This window comes from Antennarius striatus, chromosome 5 (assembly GCF_040054535.1).
Source record: "Antennarius striatus isolate MH-2024 chromosome 5, ASM4005453v1, whole genome shotgun sequence".
In the NCBI taxonomy this organism is placed as follows: domain Eukaryota; kingdom Metazoa; phylum Chordata; class Actinopteri; order Lophiiformes; family Antennariidae; genus Antennarius; species Antennarius striatus.
The window spans coordinates 26,450,001-26,469,426 of record NC_090780.1 but is presented as its reverse complement, the minus strand read 5'-3'; the positions used below and the strand labels follow the sequence as shown (position 1 = coordinate 26,469,426).

Here is a 19,426-nt window from a genome sequence, read left to right as displayed (position 1 = left end):
GAAGACGTCAGATTACTGGTGCCGCTACGTCACGTGGTATTCTCCAGTCACGTGGTGTCGTAGACCAGGAAGTACTCGCTGGAGGGGAACCAGTGGTCACCCGCTCTGAAACACTACTTCCGCTAAACGATGGCTGGAGCCTGTGATTGGCTGAGCGGACGGTCCTGCTCGCTGAATGGCCAGCTGCAGGCCCCGCCCCTGGACCGTTCCATTTCATAGAGGAGGGGGTGGTGAGTCCAGCGGTCAAACGCGTCGCTGCTCTGACGCGTTTGACCGTTAATGAAACTTCCGGTAGATGAGCTACTTCCGGTGAACAACAGCCGTGTGATCATTGTGTGACAGTCGTGTCACACTTCCGGGACCCCCCCGCTGCGCCGGCGGCACTTCCGGGACCCCCCCGGAAGTGGATGATACGGTCCGGGTTGAATTCCCGGAGCCTCCCGGTGCCCCGGTCAGTCGGATCCTCAGCCCCGACCGGACCGGATCCCGAGAGCCGCTTCCGCTGCACCGAGGCTCGTGTGTGGAATCATGCTGCGCGTGAGGGCGGCCGTTTGGCTCGCGCGGAGGGGGTACGTACCGGCGCGTGCCCTAACGTCTCCTAAGTTAGCTACAGGTAGCTAAGTTCAGCTAAGTCACTTGAACGCGCCGCGCGCGTCCGCGCCCCAGCTGCTGCAGGACATCCGGGTCTCTAGAGTCGTTAGGGTTAGTTAGGGTTAGGGTTAGTTGGGTTAGTTAGGGTTCGGGTAAGTTAGGGTTAGTTGGGGTTAGGGTTAGTTAGGGTAAGTTAGGGTTAGTTGGGGTTAGGGTTAGTTGGGGTTCAGGTTAGTTAGGGTTCGGGTTTGTTAGGGTTAGGGTTGGTTAGGGTTAGGGTTAGTTGGGGTTAGGGTTAGTTAGGGTTAGTTAGGGTTCGGGTAAGTTAGGGTTAGTTGGGGTTAGGGTTAGTTGGGGTTAGGGTTAGTTGGGGTTCGGGTTAGTTAGGGTTCGGGTTTGTTAGGGTTAGGGTTGGTTAGGGTTAGGGTTAGTTGGGGTTCGGGTTAGTTAGGGTTAGTTAGGGTTCGGGTTAGTTAGGGTTAGGGTTAGTTAGGGTTCGGGTTAGTTAGGGTTTGGGTTAGTTAAGGATAGGGTACGGGTTACTTAGGGTTCGGGTTAGTTAGGGTTAGGGTTAGTTAGGGTTCAGGCTAGTTAGGGTTCGGGTTAGTTAGGGATAGGGTACGGGTTAGTTAGGGTTAGGGTTAGTTAGGGATAGGGTTCGGGTTAGTTAGGGTTAGGGTTAGTTAGGTTTAGTTAGGGTTAGGGTTAGTTACACTCCAGAACGTGGTTTTGCTCTAAATGGCCAGGTCACGTGACGTTGTGACGTCACCCCGTGACGGTTTGGCACCCCGGGGCATCAGAACCGGTTTGTTCAGGGTTGTGACATCACACTGCTGTTGGTGACGTTCCTCTGGGTTAGTTATTAGTACCCACCCCCCCACTGAGTGTGTGTGTGAGGTCGGCTGGAACGGGTCCTGGTGGGTTTGAGTTTCAGCGCGACTGAAGCTGGTGGCAGAACGGGGGGTGGGGGGTGCAATGACCCTGAGCCATCCTGTCGGCGGGGGGGGGGGGGGGGTGAGGGGGGTCATCGCCCCCACGTTCTTCAGTCGCTGGACGGGGTGCAATGACCCCGAGCCCTCCACTGGCTGGTGGGGGGTGTTAGCTCTTCACGTCACGGCCTACACCTGTGTAGGTGACCCAGTTTGTGTGTTTGATTATTTCTTTGACACGGACATTACACTCACATTGCTCATTGCACAGTTGCACAACTTATAGATGTGTCCATTGACAGTGTGTTAGCATGAGTGCTAATTTTCACCACTTGTCCATGGAAACAAGAGAATACAAATAGAAAAACAGTATCACAAGGACTAAAGATAAAACACAATCTGTTAATATTTAGAGCAGCGTTTCAGTACGTTATATAACCTCCAGTACTAAAGTAAACATCATTTAGTAACCAGTCAGAGGATATACATGTGAGCACAGTTGATTAGATCTGAGCCCCCAGTAGAACACACCACCATCTCTCTGGTTTTAGACCCGTGGGCAGAGAGTTCCACAGGTTTGCTCCCTTTACTGAGAGGGCAGACTGTCTGAATGAGTTGTTACACCTGGGACAAAACAGTTGCCCCTTACTGAGGCTCTTGTGGTTGCTCTACCAGAGCTCAGGAGTCTATGAATCAGTCCAGAGAACAGGGGTGAAACATGACCATGCAAACACTTAAAAACCAGTTTGATAGTAGAGAAGAATACTAAGTTTTCAAACGTGAGAAGGTCTTGTTTTTTTAGGACACCATCAAGGTGCCATCTCATCGGTTTTTGATCCATGACTTTTACAGCCTGTTTGTATGACGTTATTGGTTTTAAGACAGTTTGAGAGGACGGTGACCATGTTGTAATACTGTGTGATAGGTGTGAGAAAATCATGGCATGCATGTACAGTAGTGCAGTTTTGGCTGATGGGTCCCTTCTAATATGACAGAAACAATTTAGGTTGGGTTTAACCTTCTTGCATATTTGTTTTACCAGTTTTTCAAATTTTAGGTTTTTATCCAAGATTATACGGAAATATTTTACTTCACTCATCTCAGCAAGAGTTTTATTTTTGATACGAACCTCAAAGGTATGAGCAGCAGGCCTGTACATATATCACAGGCAGAGAGGAGGTTTTTCAGTTCCTTATAAAAATCGGCGTCATGAGACGGAGGATTATATACAGCACAACTATGGTGAAAATCATGTTGGGAGAAAGTGTTACATTGAGTCCCAGACACTCCATGTTTACAACAAGTTCGAACTCTGCACATTTAGCACTTTCCCTACCATAGATTAGTACCCCCTCCTGCTTTCCCTGTGGTCCTATCTTTCCTAAAACATGTGTATCCAAATACATTAATTGGAGGTGGAGACATTGCTATTCAGCCAAGTTTCAGTTAGAGGAAGAAGAAGAAGAAGTATACTTTATTTATCCCCGCAGGGAAATTACACAGTCACTCGATACATGCAGTTGTGTTAGTTCTTTTTCAATGTATACACCGGCCCCCTGAACACAGCACACAAAGGGGCCTGCAAGCATGCAGTTAGTACAAAAAATGCAGTTATACACAAAAAATCCAAGTTAGAGTCAATTAGCACTTTCCTTATCTGATCTGTTTTTGGTAACAGGCTTCTGATGTTTAATTGACCTCCCAATAGTCCTTTGGGTTTTGATTGTGGGTTCCAAATGACCTGTGTGTGATTTACAGTTTGAAAAAACTTCAACTGTCTGTTTTAATGTGGCGCGATGACGTGATTCAAGTGACTGTTGTTGTTTGGTGACCCTCGTGGGGTGCCGTTCTTGTGTACCCTGTACCATTGTCCCAGACCAGTCGCGTTGCACACTGTTCAGTGATGAGGCGCGTGCAGCCCCAGGACTCACCAAAGTGTCAATGGCAGCGGCCTGCGGACGATCAAAGTCCGCTGGCTCAACGATGGCTCGATCACCCGTCCATGCTCCTGCCAAACAGCCCTTCTCTGTGGCCGGTTGGCCCCCGTCCATCACGGCTGTGGATGGACAAACGCAACCCAACGCCGCGGGGGCAACAGTCTCTCTGGTGAGGTGTGGGGTTATTGATGATGGTGTTGCAGTCTGGTGGAATGTTTCTTTCGCTGGATATGTTGTTAAGTGCGCCGGCAGGATGATGTTTGTTGCATAGCCGCCCTGTTGTGAGGAGGGCCCAGGGCTCAGGTGAACGTCCCCCGCTAATAGTAGCAGTAGGACAAACATTTTGGCTGTGTGCCGGCGCTGCTCGTTCTTCTGGTTGTAGGTGTGCATGTTGGCTCGATGATCTGAGCACAGCCATCCTTGAGAATCCGTGCAAAGACGACAGCATAGCCGTTTCCAAAAAATGTCAGTTTTGATTTGGTTACTGGTGGAATGCCAGAAAGTGGAGCAAAGGGGTGCTCCAAACAGTGTTGCTGTTTAGTCACGGTCCCAGGTATGTTACAGGTGGTTAGAATAGACACCAGCAGAAGTATGCGCCAAAAGATGCACAGACCCGCCTGGATAGAATTATATGTTCGTTTGCTTTTAGCGCACCGTTTCAAATTAGAGTTGTGTGGTGGCTTGGAAAGAGCCTTATTAACGCAAAAAGATGGCAGATGGGCTTCAGGGCAGTCATGAGTGGAGCCTGCCACCTACATTGCTGCACCTGTGTAGGTGACCCAGTGTCTCTGCACCTGTGTAGGTGACTTAGTGTCGCTGCACTTGTGTAGGTGACCCTGTGTCTCTGCGCCTGTGTAGGTGACCCAGTGTCTCTGCACCTGTGTAGGTGACCCGGTGTCTCTGCACCTGTGTAGGTGACCCAGTGTCTCTGCACCTGTGTAGGTGACTTAGTGTCGCTGCACTTGTGTAGGTGACCCTGTGTCTCTGCACCTGTGTAGGGGACCCAGTGTCTCTGCACCTGTGTAGGTGACCCGGTGTCTCTGCACCTGTGTAGGTGACCCCGTGTCACTGCACCTGTGTAGGTGACCCCGTGTCTCTGCACCTGTGAAGTTGACCCCGTGTCTCTGCACCTGTGTAGGTGACCCCGTGTCACTGTGCTTGTGTAGGTGACCCCGTGTCTCTGTGCCTGTGTAGGTGACTTAGTGTCGCTGCACTTGTGTAGGTGACCCTGTGTCTCTGCGCCTGTGTAGGTGACCCTGTGTCTTTGCACCTGTGTAGGTGACCCAGTGTCTCTGCGCCTGTGTAGGTGACCCAGTGTCTCTGCGCCTGTGTAGGTGACCCAGTGTTGCTGTGCCTGTGTAGGTGACCCGGTGTCTCTGCGTCTGTGTAGGTGACCCGGTGTCTCTGCACCTGTGTAGGTGACCTGGTGTCTCTGCGCCTGTGTAGGTGACCCTGTGTCTCTGCGCCTGTGTAGGTGACCCGGTGTCTCTGCATCTGTGTAGGTGACCCGGTGTCTCTGCACCTGTGTAGGTGACCTGGTGTCTCTGCACCTGTGTAGGTGACCCCGTGTCACTGCGCCTGTGTAGGTGACCCCATGTCTCTGTGCCTGTGTAGGTGACTTAGTGTCGCTGCACTTGTGTAGGTGACCCTGTGTCTCTGCGCCTGTGTAGGTGACCCCGTGTCTTTGCGCCTGTGTAGGTGGCCCAGTGTCGCTGCGCCTGTGTAGGTGACCTTGTGTCGCTGCGCCTGTGTAGGTGACCCTGTGTCTCTGCGCCTGTGTAGGTGACCCCGTGTCTTTGCGCCTGTGTAGGTGGCCCAGTGTCGCTGCGCCTGTGTAGGTGACCCAGTGTCGCTGCGCCTGTGTAGGTGACCCAGTGTCTCTGCACCTGTGTAGGTGACCCAGTGTTGCTGCGCCTGTGTAGGTGACCCAGTGTCTCTGCGCCTGTGTAGGTGACCCAGTGTCGCTGCGCCTGTGTACGTGACCCAATGTCTCTGCGCCTGTGTAGGTGACCCCGTGTCGCTGCGCCTGAGTAGGTGACCCAGTTGTAAAAATTCCCCCAAGCCCTCTCTCTTTCTACCTTTACTTGGACGGAAAATCCCCAACCACTCCTACCTGCCTTCCCTAATGGATGGGCGGAGCCCAGAAGCTATATAGGAGCCAGGCCACAAGCAACCACTGCTTTACCTCTGGAGAACAAAGGAGCATGTGGATGCCTCAGCCTTCTGGAAAATGTTTGAATTGAGTACATGACATCCGAGTTGTAAAGTTACTTTAGTTGACGATGATTTAGTTTTCAGTGATGATTAATTTCTTGATTATTAAGTTTTGTAGTGTTTATATTTGAAGTTAAATGACCTTTTGATTATTAATGGTGTAAATTAATTATGGAATTGGGAATTAAGTGGAGGTAATATTCTTTATCCTTTGTCTTTGACCATTCCTTTGTCAGACCAGAACCAGTTCAAACAACCTTAAAATAAAAGCTTAAAGTGGAACCTCCTGCATGTGCTTATCTGTCCTAACCGGCACACCATTGCGTTGTATTGACTCCCTAAACCAGTTCAACCTAAAGCCTAAATATTCTTCACCAGTGTCTCTGCGCCTGTGTAGGTGACCCCGTGTCGCTGCACCTGTGTAGGTGACCTTGTGTCGCTGCGCCTGTGTAGGTGACCCAGTGTCTCTGCGCATGTGTAGGTGACCCCGTGTCGCTGCGCCTGTGTAGGTGACCTTGTGTCGCTGCGCCTGTGTAGGTGACCTTGTGTCGCTGCGCCTGTGTAGGTGACCCCGTGTCGCTGCGCCTGTGTAGGTGACCTTGTGTCGCTGCGCCTGTGTAGGTGACCTTGTGTCGCTGCGCCTGTGTAGGTGACCCAGTGTCTCTGCGCATGTGTAGGTGACCCCGTGTCGCTGCGCCTGTGTAGGTGACCCGGTGTCTCTGCACCTGTGTAGGTGACCTTGTGTCGCTGCGCCTGTGTAGGTGACCTTGTGTCTCTGCGCCTGTGTAGGTGTTGACTGTCTCACCTTGGCGTCTCCTTCAGGCGTTTGATGCGTTCAGGTGCACGTAGGAAGAGGAGGGGGGGGCTCGTGTGTCAACCAGTAACTACATTAGGCTGAGTGACTGGGAACCAGTCTGTCTGCTGATTAAACCAGCTCAGCGTCTGAGAGCTGGGGCCTGGGCCAGCTGGGGGGGCGGGGCCAGAGTCCTGCTGCAGCGCCCTGAGCGCCTGTGTCTGCTCTGCTCCTGTGTCTGTAGGTTCAGGACCCCCCCCGCGGCAGCGGTGCAGGTGAAGAATGAGCCGGTGCTGAGCTTCAGGGGGGGGGGCCCGGAGAGGAAGGAGCTGCTGGAGGCCCTGGGGCGCCTGAGGGGGCAGACGGAAGACGTCCCCTGTGTGGTGGGGGACCAGCAGGTGTGGACCGCAGACGTCCGGTACCAGCTGTGTGTGAGTATAGTCCCCCGCTGCGCCTGGGCCTCAGTGCTGGTGCCCCCCCAGAGTTCCTCCCAGCGTGGCCCCGTGTCTCCTGACTGACGTGTGTGTGTCTCCACAGCCGTACGACCACGCCCACAAGGTGGCCAAGTTCTGCTACGCCGACCAGGTAGGTCCTGACCCCGCCTCCCTCCTGGGGGGAGATCAGTGTGCTGATTGAAACGGACCAATCGCTGCTCTGCTCTCCTCCTGGATGCAGGAACTCATCAACAAAGCCATCGTGGCGTCGATGGCAGCCCGGCGGGACTGGGACCTGAAGCCAGTCCAGGACCGGGCCCAGGTTCTGTTTAAGGCAGCCGACGCCATCAGCGGGCCCAAGAGGGCCGAGATCCTGGCCAAGACCATGATCGGACAGGTACGGGCCCCGCGGGGCAAGGTGGGCGGGGTTTCTGAACACCGTGGTGATGTCCACAACCGTCCCGGTCTCTCAGGGGAAGACGGTGGTCCAGGCGGAGATCGACGCCGCCGCCGAGCTCATCGACTTCCTCCGCTTCAACGCCAAACACGCGCTGGAGCTGGAGGCGCAGCAGCCGCTGGACGCCGAGGGCAGCACCAACACCATGCTGTACCGCGGCCTGGAGGTGAGACCCAGATCCGAAGGGGTCCTCGATCTGGTGGACCGGGGTCAGGTTCTGCCAGTCTCACAGTTCCCCTCCCCCCCAGGGCTTCGTGGCGGCGGTTGCTCCATTTAACTTCACCGCCATCGGTGGAAACCTGGCAGCAACGCCGGCTCTGATGGTAGGCCAGCTCCACGTTGTGTTAGCATGTAGCTTCAGGGGCGTGGCTCCGAGCTGCAGCTGATTGGACGTCCTAACGGGGGCCGCTGGTGTTCCTCAGGGTAACGTGGTGCTGTGGAAGCCCAGCGACGCCGCCATGTCTGCCAGCTACGCCGTCTACCAGGTGCTGAGGGACAGCGGCCTCCCCCCCAACGTCATCCAGTTCCTCCCCGCCGACGGCCCCGTGTTCGGGGACACCGTCACCGCCTCAGAACACCTGGCAGGCATCAACTTCACCGGCAGCGTCCCGTAAGGACCCCCCCACCGCTGCTGGGACCCCAACATTTGTGACCCCAACATGTGTGACCCCAACATGTGTGACCCCAACATGTGTGACCCCAACACCAGTCAGAGCTGTGAACCCTCTGGAGATCAGCTCCACCAGAAGCATTTTGGGGCCTTAGTGGCATGTTGGGTCTCAGTGGCGTGTTGGGGCCTCAGTGGCGTGTTGGGGCCTCAGTGGCGTGTTGGGTCTCAGTGGCGTGTTGGGTCTCGGTGGCGTGTTGGGGTCTCGGTGGCGTGTTGGGTCTCAGTGGCGTGTTGGGTCTCGGTGGCGTGTTGGGGTCTCGGTGGCGTGTTGGGGTCTCAGTGGCGTGTTGGGGTCTCAGTGGCGTGTTGGGTCTCGTGGTGTGTTGGGTCTCGGTGGCGTGTTGGGTCTCGGTGGCGTGTTGGGTCTCGGTGGCGTGTTGGGTCTCGGTGGCGTGTTGGGTCTCGGTGGCGTGTTGGGGTCTCGGTGGTGTGTTGGGGTCTCAGTGGAGTGTTGGGGTCTCAGTGGAGTGTTGGGGTCTCAGTGGCGTGTTGGGGTCTCAGTGGCGTGTTGGGGTCTCAGTGGCGTGTTGGGGTCTCAGTGGCGTGTTGGGTCTCAGTAGCGTGTTCTCCTGGTCTCCTGCAGGACCTTCAAGCGCCTGTGGAAGCAGGTGGCCCAGAACCTGGACGTCTACAGGACCTTCCCTCGCCTGGCAGGAGGTGAGCGGACCCCCTAGCGCCGCCCGTCAGTCCCCCCACAGGACATTGTTCACTGTCCCTGTTTCAGAGTGCGGGGGAAAGAACTTCCACTTCGTGCACGCGTCGGCGGACGTGGACAGCGTGGTGAAGGGGACGGTGCGCTCGGCGTTCGAGTACGGGGGCCAGAAGTGTTCCGCCTGCTCCCGGATGTACGTCCCCGACAGCAAGTGGCCCCAGATCCGCCAGCAGCTCCTGGACATCCACAGGGACATCGCCGTGGGAGACGTGAGTGTCCTCCACACACCACGCCTGGGAGTCAGGAGGTGGTTGCTACGGCAACAGCTTTGCCTGAGAGGAGATGTTTAACTGGGATGTTTCTCTTCTTCAGCCGGTGGAGGACTGGAAAACCTTCTTCTCAGCGGTGATCGATGACAAGGTGGGTTCTGGTCCCGTCGGACTCGTGTCCCCTTTGTCCCATTGGACTCGGGTCCCGTTTGTCCCGTAGGACTCGTGTCTCGTTTGTCTCGTTAGACTCGTGTCCCCTTTGTCCCATTGGACTCGTGTCCCTTTTGTCCCGTTGGACTCGTGTCCCGTTTGTCCCGTAGGACTCGTGTCTCGTTTGTCCCGTAGGACTCGTGTCTCGTTTGTCTCATTAGACTCGTGTCCCCTTTGTCCCATTGGACTTGTGTCTTGTTTGTCCCGTCGGACTCGTGTCCTGTTGGACTCGTGTCTCGTTTGTCTCGTTGGATTTGCGTCTCGTTTGTCCCGTAAGACTCGTGTCTCATTTGTCTCGTTAGACTCGTGTCCCTTTTGTCCCGTTGGACTCGTGTCCCGTTTGTCTATTGGATTTGTGTCCCGTCGGACTCATTCGTGGTCCCATTCGTGGTCTCGTGGGTTTTAACAGCTGACTTCCTGTTTGCTCCCTTAGTCTTTTGCGCGGATCAAGAAGTGGCTCGACCACGCCAAGTCCTCTCCGAACCTGAAAGTCATTGCCGGGGGCAACTGTGACGACAGGAAGGGTTACTTTGTGGAGCCGACCATCGTGGAGACCACCGACCCGCGGGACGCCATCATGAACGAGGTACAGCCTGAGCTCCACGGCAGACGGTCCTTCGTGTTTTAGCCATGGGGGGTCTCCAAGCCGTGATGCTAGCAAAGTTAGCGTGGTCCCTTCACCATGTTCCCTAACAGAAGCAGAGATGTTCCAGGTTCTATCTGTAGTCCAGTGTGTGTTCTGTTCGACGTCTTGGTCTGAACCACAACTTTTGAATTTCTCTTTTTATTGTCGGTCTTAACCCTTACAGCCCTGAACTATTTTAACCGTTTTTGGTACCTTTGATATTTGTCTCTATATGCCACGTTAAAATGATTTAACATACCCATGGGTGGTATGTTAATCTTCAGCACAACCTCTACGGTGTGGAACTGATTAGAAGTAGCTAGATTTCAAAATAAACATCGTCAGTCCCTAGAATCCATTTCTTAGGATTATATTTTATTATAAAAAAAAGGCAGTTAAATATTGTTTGGACTAAACGGGTCAGTTAAATATTGTTTGGACTAAACGGGTCAGTTAAATATTGTTTGGACTAAACGGGTCAGTTAAATATTGTTTGGACTAAACGGGTCAGTTAAATATTGTTTGGACTAAACGGGTCAGTTAAATATTGTTTGGACTAAACGGGTCAGTTAAATATTGTTTGGACTAAACGGGTCAGTTAAATATTGTTTGGACTAAACGGGTCAGTTAAATATTGTTTGGACTAAACGGGTCAGTTAAATATTGTTTGGACTAAACGGGTCAGTTAAATATTGTTTGGACTAAACGGGGCCGTGGGGTTAAACAGGTTGGACGCTGCTCTAGATGACCCTGCCTAAGTCTCAACGACAGGCGTCGGGTGAAGGGAGAGAACTCCGTGTTCCGCCTCGTCTCCTCTGGAGGAGTTCCTTGTTGGGGGGTGGGGCCACATCAGGAAGAATAATTTTCTATGTTTTTGAGGGACGTGGCTAATTCAGTCCTCTCTGAAGTCCAGTCAGACTCCTGGTTCGTGTCCGGCTCTGACGGTCTGGATCCGTGGTTCTCCGGTCTGGCTCAGATCGGGTGGTGCCTAGTTGAGTGTGTCACCTTAAAGGTTGTGTTTGGGTGTTGGCAGGAAATCTTCGGCCCAATCCTGACGGTTTACGTTTACCCTGAGAAGGACTACAAGCAGGTGCTGCAGCTGATCGACAACACGTCGCCCTACGCCCTGACGGGAGCCGTGTTCGCCCAAGACAAGTAAGACGGGGGTGTTGGTCCGTGTCAGCAGGACAGTTGGGAGCACCCGACCAAACACTGAGGTCATGGGACGGGGGCGGTGCTAACGGGGTCACAGCTGTCTCCAGCCCAGAGACTGTGTGACAGGTGCAGGAGGCTGAAGGTCAGAGGTCAGCGTGACAATATTCCAACAATTTGTTCAGGAATTCCTGGATCAGGATCCAGATCCTCAGCAGACGTTCATCACTAGAATAAACTGGTGAACTGGGACTGGCTTCTAGTTTACCGAAGAAACTAGTCCAGTCCAGTCATTTGTACTTGTGTCAAAGTGAAGACTGGTGACTAAATGTGACCTGAGGGTCAAGTTGGTTTTCTGACGCTCGACCCTAACCCTAATCCCTAACCTGTAACCCCAACCCCTAACCTATAACTCCAACCCCTAAACCCAACCCCTAATTCCTAACACAAACCCTAACACCAACCCCTAACCCTAACCTGTAACCACGACCCGTAACCCTAACCCCAACCCGTAACCCTAACCCCTAAACCCAACCCCTAACCCCAACCTGTAACCCTCACAGCAAGGAAGCGTTGGCTCATTTTATGCTCAGTGTTCTGGTAGAAGCCTCACTTTAAAAAGCCTAACCCCACCCCCGTATCCCTAACCCCACACCCCCTGATCTGTAACCACACACCCGTGGATCCAGAACCCCACCCCCCAATCCCTATCTCCACTTCCCAATCCCTAACCCCGCCCCCTGATAGACAATAGTCTGTCAGAGTCTGACAAACACTTTCAAGACTTTTCTTTGCTTGGACCAGTCTCTACATTCCTGTGCTGTTCCACCTGAACGCTTCTGGAGTGAAGAGGAGATGTTGAGGCTACAAACTGACATTCAGCTGAAGGCCGGAGCTCATGGACAGTTCTGGAACTTACTGACAGAGGAAAAGCGCCCCAAACCTACCTGCATCATTCAGCTCTACTTATTGATGATTCAACCTTTTCCCACATGAAGACCGTTAAGTCCAGGCCCCGTTCCTCCATGACTGACCGTTGGAGTGTTTGAGGCTGAGGCTGCTGTCTGGACTGTGTCATTCAGTAGGACGTGACAACAGATGTACACACATGTAGTTCATTGTGTTGTGTAATATGGGCTCATCAACACGGAAGAACTCGAAGGATATTACTAAATAAATACGTCATTTTATAAGCAGCTCTCATGCTGAAAACAGTACCCCTGTTCTAATCCCTGACCCTGTTCTAATCCGTAACTGTGGAACTGTTTCATTCAGTGTCAGCTGGTGACTCAGGTGAAGGGTTTCCATGGGTTTCCATCTCACCACAGCCTGATGTTGGGGCGGTTCTGTCTGTTCTGACCCTTGAACACGTTTTTCACTGGTTCCGTTTGCAGGACCGTGATTGAAGAGGCAGCCAGAGCCCTGAGGAACGCTGCAGGGAACTACTACGTCAACGACAAGTCCACCGGCTCCATCGTGGCCCAGCAGCCGTTTGGGGGTGCCAGAGCTTCAGGTAGGAGTTCCACCGTCCCACTGGGAATGAAACCGTCCCACTGGGGGGTCATTAGTGTCGTCTTTCCTCTTCCTGCAGGAACCAATGACAAACCCGGGAGCTCCCACTACGTCCTGCGGTGGACGTCCCCGCAGGTGGTGAAGCAGACCTACGTCCCGCTCACCGACTGGAAGTACCCCTACATGGGCTGAGGGTCCCAGAGCAAGGGACCAATCAGATCCTTCCCCCCATCCCATCGTCAGCTGATTCTAACACTGATTGATACTCCTGTCAAACTCCCCTCCCTGTTGTACTCAATGAGTGGAGGCAACCGTCCAGACGTCCAACCGCCCAGGCGTCCAACCGTCCAGACATCCAACCGTCGACCATTGGGACCCTTCAGGTCCGGTCAGGTCCGATCTGGTCTAGTCAGTTGCTCTGTTGCTTCTAACTGTTAACTGCACTGGTCGATTTCCTGACCCCACCTCCCGAATGAACACACTGGAGGTGGGGGGGGGGGTAATGGACTCATTGAACTGTCATTAAACTGATTAACATGTCGGCTGTTTTAAAGCCAGTAGTGACATCAAAGCTTCCTGCTGCCCTGAATCAATGGAAGTCTTCCTCTGATGTTAGAGGAAGTCTTCCTCTGATGTTAGAGGAAGTCTTCCTCTGATGTTAGAGGAAGTCTTCCTCTGATGTTAGAGGAAGTCTTCCTCTGATGTTAGAGGAAGACTTCCTCTGATGGTAGTGGAAGTCGCACTGATACTGCTAATTGCTGTGAATCTCCTGAAACAGAATCCATGACCTTGACCTCTGATCAGAAATGCCTTTCTTTAGTAGATCTATCGAGTTTGTTGTAACTTTGGAAAATAAATATTAAATGATTGAAGTCTTTCTTCTGGGGTTTATTTAATTGTTGGCACTAAGGCAGAGCACAAGTGCTTCAAACGAGGGCGGAGAACTGATGGATCTGGATCAGATTCTCTAAATCTGATCAGATACTCTAAATCTGATCCAGCGGTGGTGTTCAAGAAAACTTTATTTGTACAGTGCTGAGTCAGAGGCATCGGGAAAAAGAAAGAGGGAACCAACTGAACCCTGAGATACTAAATACTGAAGTAATTTCATTACTACTCTAAATACTAAAGTAATGTCATTACTACTCTAAATCAAGTTTTATTTATATATCTCTTAATCATGGCAGCAGACATGTCAAAGCGCTTTAACAGACAGAGAAACCCAACTGAACCCTCCAGAACATCAGAGACAGTGGTGGGAAAAACTCCCTCATTGAGGAAGAAACTCCGGACAGGACTCTGACTCTTTTGGGCGGTCATCTGACTTGACCAGTTGGGTGGAAAAGAAATAAAAGGAAGATAAGGACAGGGAAAGAGAAAGAGAGAGAATCAGACCAGATAGAGAGTGTCTTCATGGTTGAGGTCATGTTTCCCACTGCTAAAGTCAAGGAACAATTACAGCTGCGTGGATGACTATGGAGGAAGGAAAGGAAAGGAAGCAGGACCCCAGCCGATGGAGAGATGAGAGGTGGTACTGGTGGGCTTGGAGGAGAAGGTCCACAGCGGATGGGCGGATGAGGGGTGGAGCAGTATGATGACACTAAGGAAGAGAGGCACTCTAAATACTAAAGTGATGTCATTACTACTGTCAATACTAAAGTAACGTCATTACTACTCTAAATACTAAAGTAATGTCATTACTACTGTGAATACTAAAGTAATGTCATTACTCTAAATACTAAAGTAATGTCATTACTCTAAATACTAAAGTAATGTCATTACTACTGTAAATACTAAAGTAATGTCATTACTACTGTAAATACTAATGTCATTACTACTGTAAATACTAAAGTAATGTCATTACTACTGTAAATACTAATGTCATTACTACTGTAAATACTAAAGTAATGTCATTGCTACTCTAAATACTAAAGTGATGTTATCACTACTCTAAAAACAGTGATACCTCTACTTATGAAATTACTCGCATCTCCCACGGGTTCCTGAACACAACACTCTCATAGCTGCTCTGCCATTGGCTATTACCTAGCATCTTCCTATCATCCCATTGGCTCAGAGGGACCTCTGTGTGGAGCTAGATCGGTGTCTATGCAGCGTCCTCGTCATTCGGCCCTCGACCCGTGAGGTGTTCTGATAGTTTTACGTAAATATATTAACTTTTAGAGTATTCACTATGGACCCCAAGAAAGTGACGGAGAAAAGAGGAAAAGAAAAGACGAAGAAAATAGTTTTTTTGTCCGTACAAACAAAGCAAGAGATGATAGAAAAGCCTGAAAAAGGGATGCGTTTGGTTGATCTCTCCAAAGAATATGGCCGTAATGCATCTACAATCACCACGTTATTAAAACTAAAGGAAGTTTAAGGAGTTTAAGGCGTCGCGTGGGTGGTTGGAGAAGTTCAGGAGGAGGACTGGAATTCACTCTGTTGTTCATGGGGGGCAAGAGGGCATGAACCAAAGAGGGCAAAAAACAATGAGGACAGCAGTTAAAAGGTTAATGACCGTCATTACTATTCTTTATTCTTTGTTTTTTACGTTATGCACAACTCTCAATTATTTTGTAATAATCTAATCGTAACATGTATTTGTTACATGTTTTGATGCATTTTTATGCTTTATAAAACATTTATGTCTGAATTTTGGGGGGCTTGGGACGGATTAGGACATTTGCATGGAAAACGTGTCTCTACTTACAAAATTTTCTACTTAATTTCTTCCGTAACCAATTAATTTTGTAAGTAGAGGTACCACTGTACTATCAATCAACTTTTATTTATATAGCGTTTAATCTCATCTGGAGATATTTCAGTGCTGAATAGACAGAAAGCCAACAGTTCTGTTCCCTCAGACTGACCAGAAACAATTACAGGACACTAAAACATCCCATAATAATAAAATCCTGTAGAACTGTAATGTAATTTTAACATCCCTACCTCTGATGGATTAATGTCCTCCTGTATGTGTAGAGGCTAAATCCAGCTTTAATCCACTGAGGTGTTCCACCACACTGACCTGAATGACGTGCTGATGTCACTTCCTGCTCATCAAAAGTCAGACACGCCCCTTTATGTTAAATGACTGATTTCATGAAGTTCCTCAGTTAATTAATCAATTAGTTTATCAATCAATATTATAATTGCGCTTGTCCCTCTGTAAGTTAGTTAGTTAGTTAGTTCGTACACCTGTAACAAAGGCCGTAGATCAAAGCACCAGGAAAGTAAACTGTATGCACGTGCAGAAAGATCAAAAGAGAGCAGATCATAGGTCATGACTGTAAACTCACACAGAAGGACAAACAGGGATTATCAATAGTCAGATTATTATCCAAAAACAAGATGAATTTAATAGTTGGACTTTTAATCTTTGAAATGAGATCGTCCGTCCATCCATCTTCAGCCACTCACCCGTAGTCGGGGGCAGCAGCTTCAATAGGAAGTCCCAAACTTCCGTTTCCCCCACATCCACCAGCTCTGACTGGGGGGTCCCAAGGCGTTCCCAGGCCAGTGTTGAGATATTATCCCTCCACCTGGTCCTGGGTCTGCCCCGAGGTCTCCTCCCAGCCGGACGTGCCAGAAACACCTCCCTAGGGAGGCGTCCCGGAGGCATCCGCACCAGATGCCCAAACCACCTCAACTGACTCCTTTCCACATGAAGGAGCAGCGGCTCTACTCTGAGCCCCTCGTGAACAGCAGTGTTTCTCTGGTACCCAGGGTGCTCTGGTGCCAGGTGAGATTGTCACATGGCTTCTCAGTACCGTAACTCCTAAAAAGTTTGTTAAAATATTCCAACACTGACGGAGAGCACAGATTTTCAGCTCTCTGTCAGTGTTGGAATTGCTTAGTTTGAGCAAACTTTTGAGGTATTACGGTATTGAGGAACCTTAGAAATATCTCACGTTACTTCCAGTTTTGCCTTGAATGTCATTTACACATGGTTGCGACTATCGAACCATATGTGTGCACCCACGCACACCTGCCAGCTCCCAGCACTGGTGCTAGAACCATACGTAAAGTGTTGAACTCCTTCACTTGTGGAAGGACCTCATTCCCCACTTGGAGAAGGCATTCCACCGGTTTCCTGCTGAGGACCATGGCCTCAGATTTGGAGGTGCTAATCCTCATCCCCGCCGCTTCACACTCGGCTGTAAACCGGACCAGTGAGCGCTGCAGGTCACAGGCTGATGACGCAAACAGGACCACATCATCTTCAAGAAGCAGCGATGCAATCCTCAGGCCACCAAACTGTAACCTCTCCTCACCACGACTACGCCTCGATATCCTGTCCATGAAAATCACAAACAGAATTGGTGATAAAGCGCAGCCCTGGCGAAGGCCAACAGCTACTCGGAACAAGTCCGACTTACTGCCGAGAACCCGAACGCAGCTCTCACTTTGGGCGTACAGGGATTGGATGGCCCTGAGGAGAGGCCCCCTCACCCCATACTCCCGCAGTACCTCCCACAGTATATCCCTGGGGACTCGATCATACGCCTTCTCCAAGTCCACAAAACACATGTAGACTGGATGGGCATACTCCCAAGCCCCCTGTAGGATCCCTGTGAGAGTAAAGAGCTGGTCCGTTGTTCCACGACCAGGACGGAACCCACATTGTTCCTCCTCAATCCGAGGCTCGACAATCAGCCGGACCCTCCTTTCCAGCCCCTTGGAGTAAACTTTCCCAGGGAGGCTGAGGAGTGTGATGCCCCTGTGGTTGGCACACACCCTCTGGTCCCCCTTTTTAAAAAGAGGAACCACCACCCCAGTCTGCCACTCTTTCACCACTGTCCCAGACTTCCACGCAATGTTAAAGAGACGTGTCATCCACGACAGCCCCTCAACACCCAGAGCCTTCAGCATTTCAGGGCGAATGTCATCAACACCCGGGGCTTTGACACCGTGCAGTTGTTTAACTACCTTGGTGACTTCGTCCCGAGAGATTGACTCTGATCCCCCATCATCCTCCAGCTCTGCCTCTGCAACAGAGGATGGGTCAGTTGGGGTAGTTGGATTCAGGAGTTCCTCAAAGTGTTCCTTCCACCGACCGACAACCTCCTCAGTCGAGGTCAACAGTGTCCCATCTTTGCTGTATACAGCTTGGATGGTTCCCCGTTTCCCCCTCCTGAGGTGTCGGACAGTCCTCCAGAACAACTTTGGTGTCGTCCGATAGTCCTTCTTCATGGCCTCTCTGAACTCCTCCCACACCCTCTGTTTTGCCTCCATCACAGCCGAGGCTGCAGTCCTTCTGGCCTGTCGGTACCCTGCAACTGCTTCAGGAGTCCCCAGGGACAACATGCCCCTGAAGGCCTCCTTCTTCAGTCGGACGGCTTCCCTGACCACCGGGGTCCACCACGGTGTTCAAAGGTTACCGCCCCTTGAGGCACCCAAGACCTTGAGACCACAGCTCTCAGCTGCAGCTTCAGCAATGGAAGCTTTGAACATCGACCATTCAGGTTCAACGCCCCCAGCCTCCACAGGGATGCACGAGAAGCTCCTTCGGAGGTGTGAATTGAAGGCCTCACGGACAGAGTCCTCCTCCAGATGTTCCCAGTTCACCCGCACTACTCGTTTGGGCTCACCAGGTCTATCCAAAGGTTTCCTCCGCTAACGGACCCAACTCACCACCAGGTGGTGATCAGTTGACAGCTCTGCCCCTCTGTTCACCCGAGTCCAAAACACATGGTCGAAGGTCTGATGATACGATCACAAGATTAATCATTGACCTCCGACCCAGGGTGCTCTGGTACCAGGTACACTTATGAGCATCCTTGCGTTCGAACATGGTGTTAGTTATGAACAATCCGTGACTAGCACCGAAGTCCAACAACATAAAACCGCTCAGGTTCAGATCAAGGAGGCCATTCCTCCCAATCACGCCCCTCCAGGTGCCTCCATCATTGCACATGTGTGCATTGAAGTCCCCCAGGAGAACATTGGAGTCCACTACAGGGATCTCATGATAGACCCCATTAAGACACCACAAGAAGGCCGAATACTCTGAGCTGCTATTTGGTGCGTATGCACAAACAACAATCATAGCCCTCCGAGCAGGGTCTATCTTTTTCCTCCTCTATGTGTCATGGGGTCTTCTGAACCATTCTTTCTCTAGCCCTTCACCTGGGACCATTTTGACTTGGGTGACTCTACCAGGAGCATAAGACTCCTGATAACATATCTCAGGATCCTAAGAGCACACAAACCTCTCCACCACAATAAGGTGATGGTTCCTTAGAGAGGAAACAAGATTGTGTTCATCTCTGAAGGTCTTTTTTGGGGGGCTTTTGTTTTTTTTCCAGATGTTGTCATCTTTGTATAATGGCAAACCGGAGTGCCCGGAGTAAACCATGGTTTTGGAGACAGTTTGGAGACGCTCATTCATACGTTCATTCATTCGTTCAATCATTCGTGATCTTAATCATCTTCTCTATGGCCGTTTTAATCATCTTATGGGTCATGGATCAACTGGAGCCTATCCCAGCTGGCTACAAGTGAGAGGTGGGGTACATCCTGGATGCGTCGCCAGTGCATTTGCGAGCCACTCATAGACAAACAGCCATGCCTGCTCACATTCACACCTACGGTCGATTTAGAGCAACTTTTTTAGCAATTTGTTCAATTTGCCTAAATTGCATGTTTTTGGACGCGGGAAAATGACCCTAGATTACTTGCCAAAATGTCTGTTTTCCTTTGATTTCTACCCACGAATGTCAAATAAGCGAGTTTCCATGCTCTTCAGGGTTGATAGATATTCTTTCAATTTGCTGTCTGTTAACTGTTTACAGAGCAATTTAACAATCTCTGAATTCAAGTGCATTTTGTAGATCTTCACATTGTGGGACAGTTCCCTGAAGAATTTCCATCACACTGGTGGCCATCCTTCTATTGTAAATGATGACGTGAGTTCCCAGCCACCAATTCATCAGGGCCACAAAAACACGTGTCTTTTCTGAAATGCCGTCTGTTGAG

At 50.9% G+C, this 19,426-nt stretch overlaps 1 protein-coding gene across 1 annotated transcript; it reads left to right on the top strand.

Annotated features, from left to right (window-relative positions):
* The first annotated feature begins 322 nt into the window (after positions 1 to 322).
* On the top strand, positions 323 to 13,317 carry aldh4a1 (aldehyde dehydrogenase 4 family, member A1). The gene is made up of 14 exons (XM_068315689.1): positions 323 to 569; positions 6,709 to 6,895; positions 7,002 to 7,049; positions 7,140 to 7,295; positions 7,372 to 7,521; positions 7,604 to 7,678; positions 7,778 to 7,965; positions 8,609 to 8,682; positions 8,750 to 8,946; positions 9,050 to 9,097; positions 9,590 to 9,742; positions 10,815 to 10,936; positions 12,328 to 12,446; positions 12,525 to 13,317. The coding sequence occupies exons 1-14, from the start codon at positions 529 to 531 to the stop codon at positions 12,635 to 12,637; spliced, it is 1,671 nt and encodes a 556-aa protein (XP_068171790.1). The 5' UTR covers positions 323 to 528; the 3' UTR covers positions 12,638 to 13,317.
* The last annotated feature ends 6,109 nt before the right edge of the window (positions 13,318 to 19,426 follow it).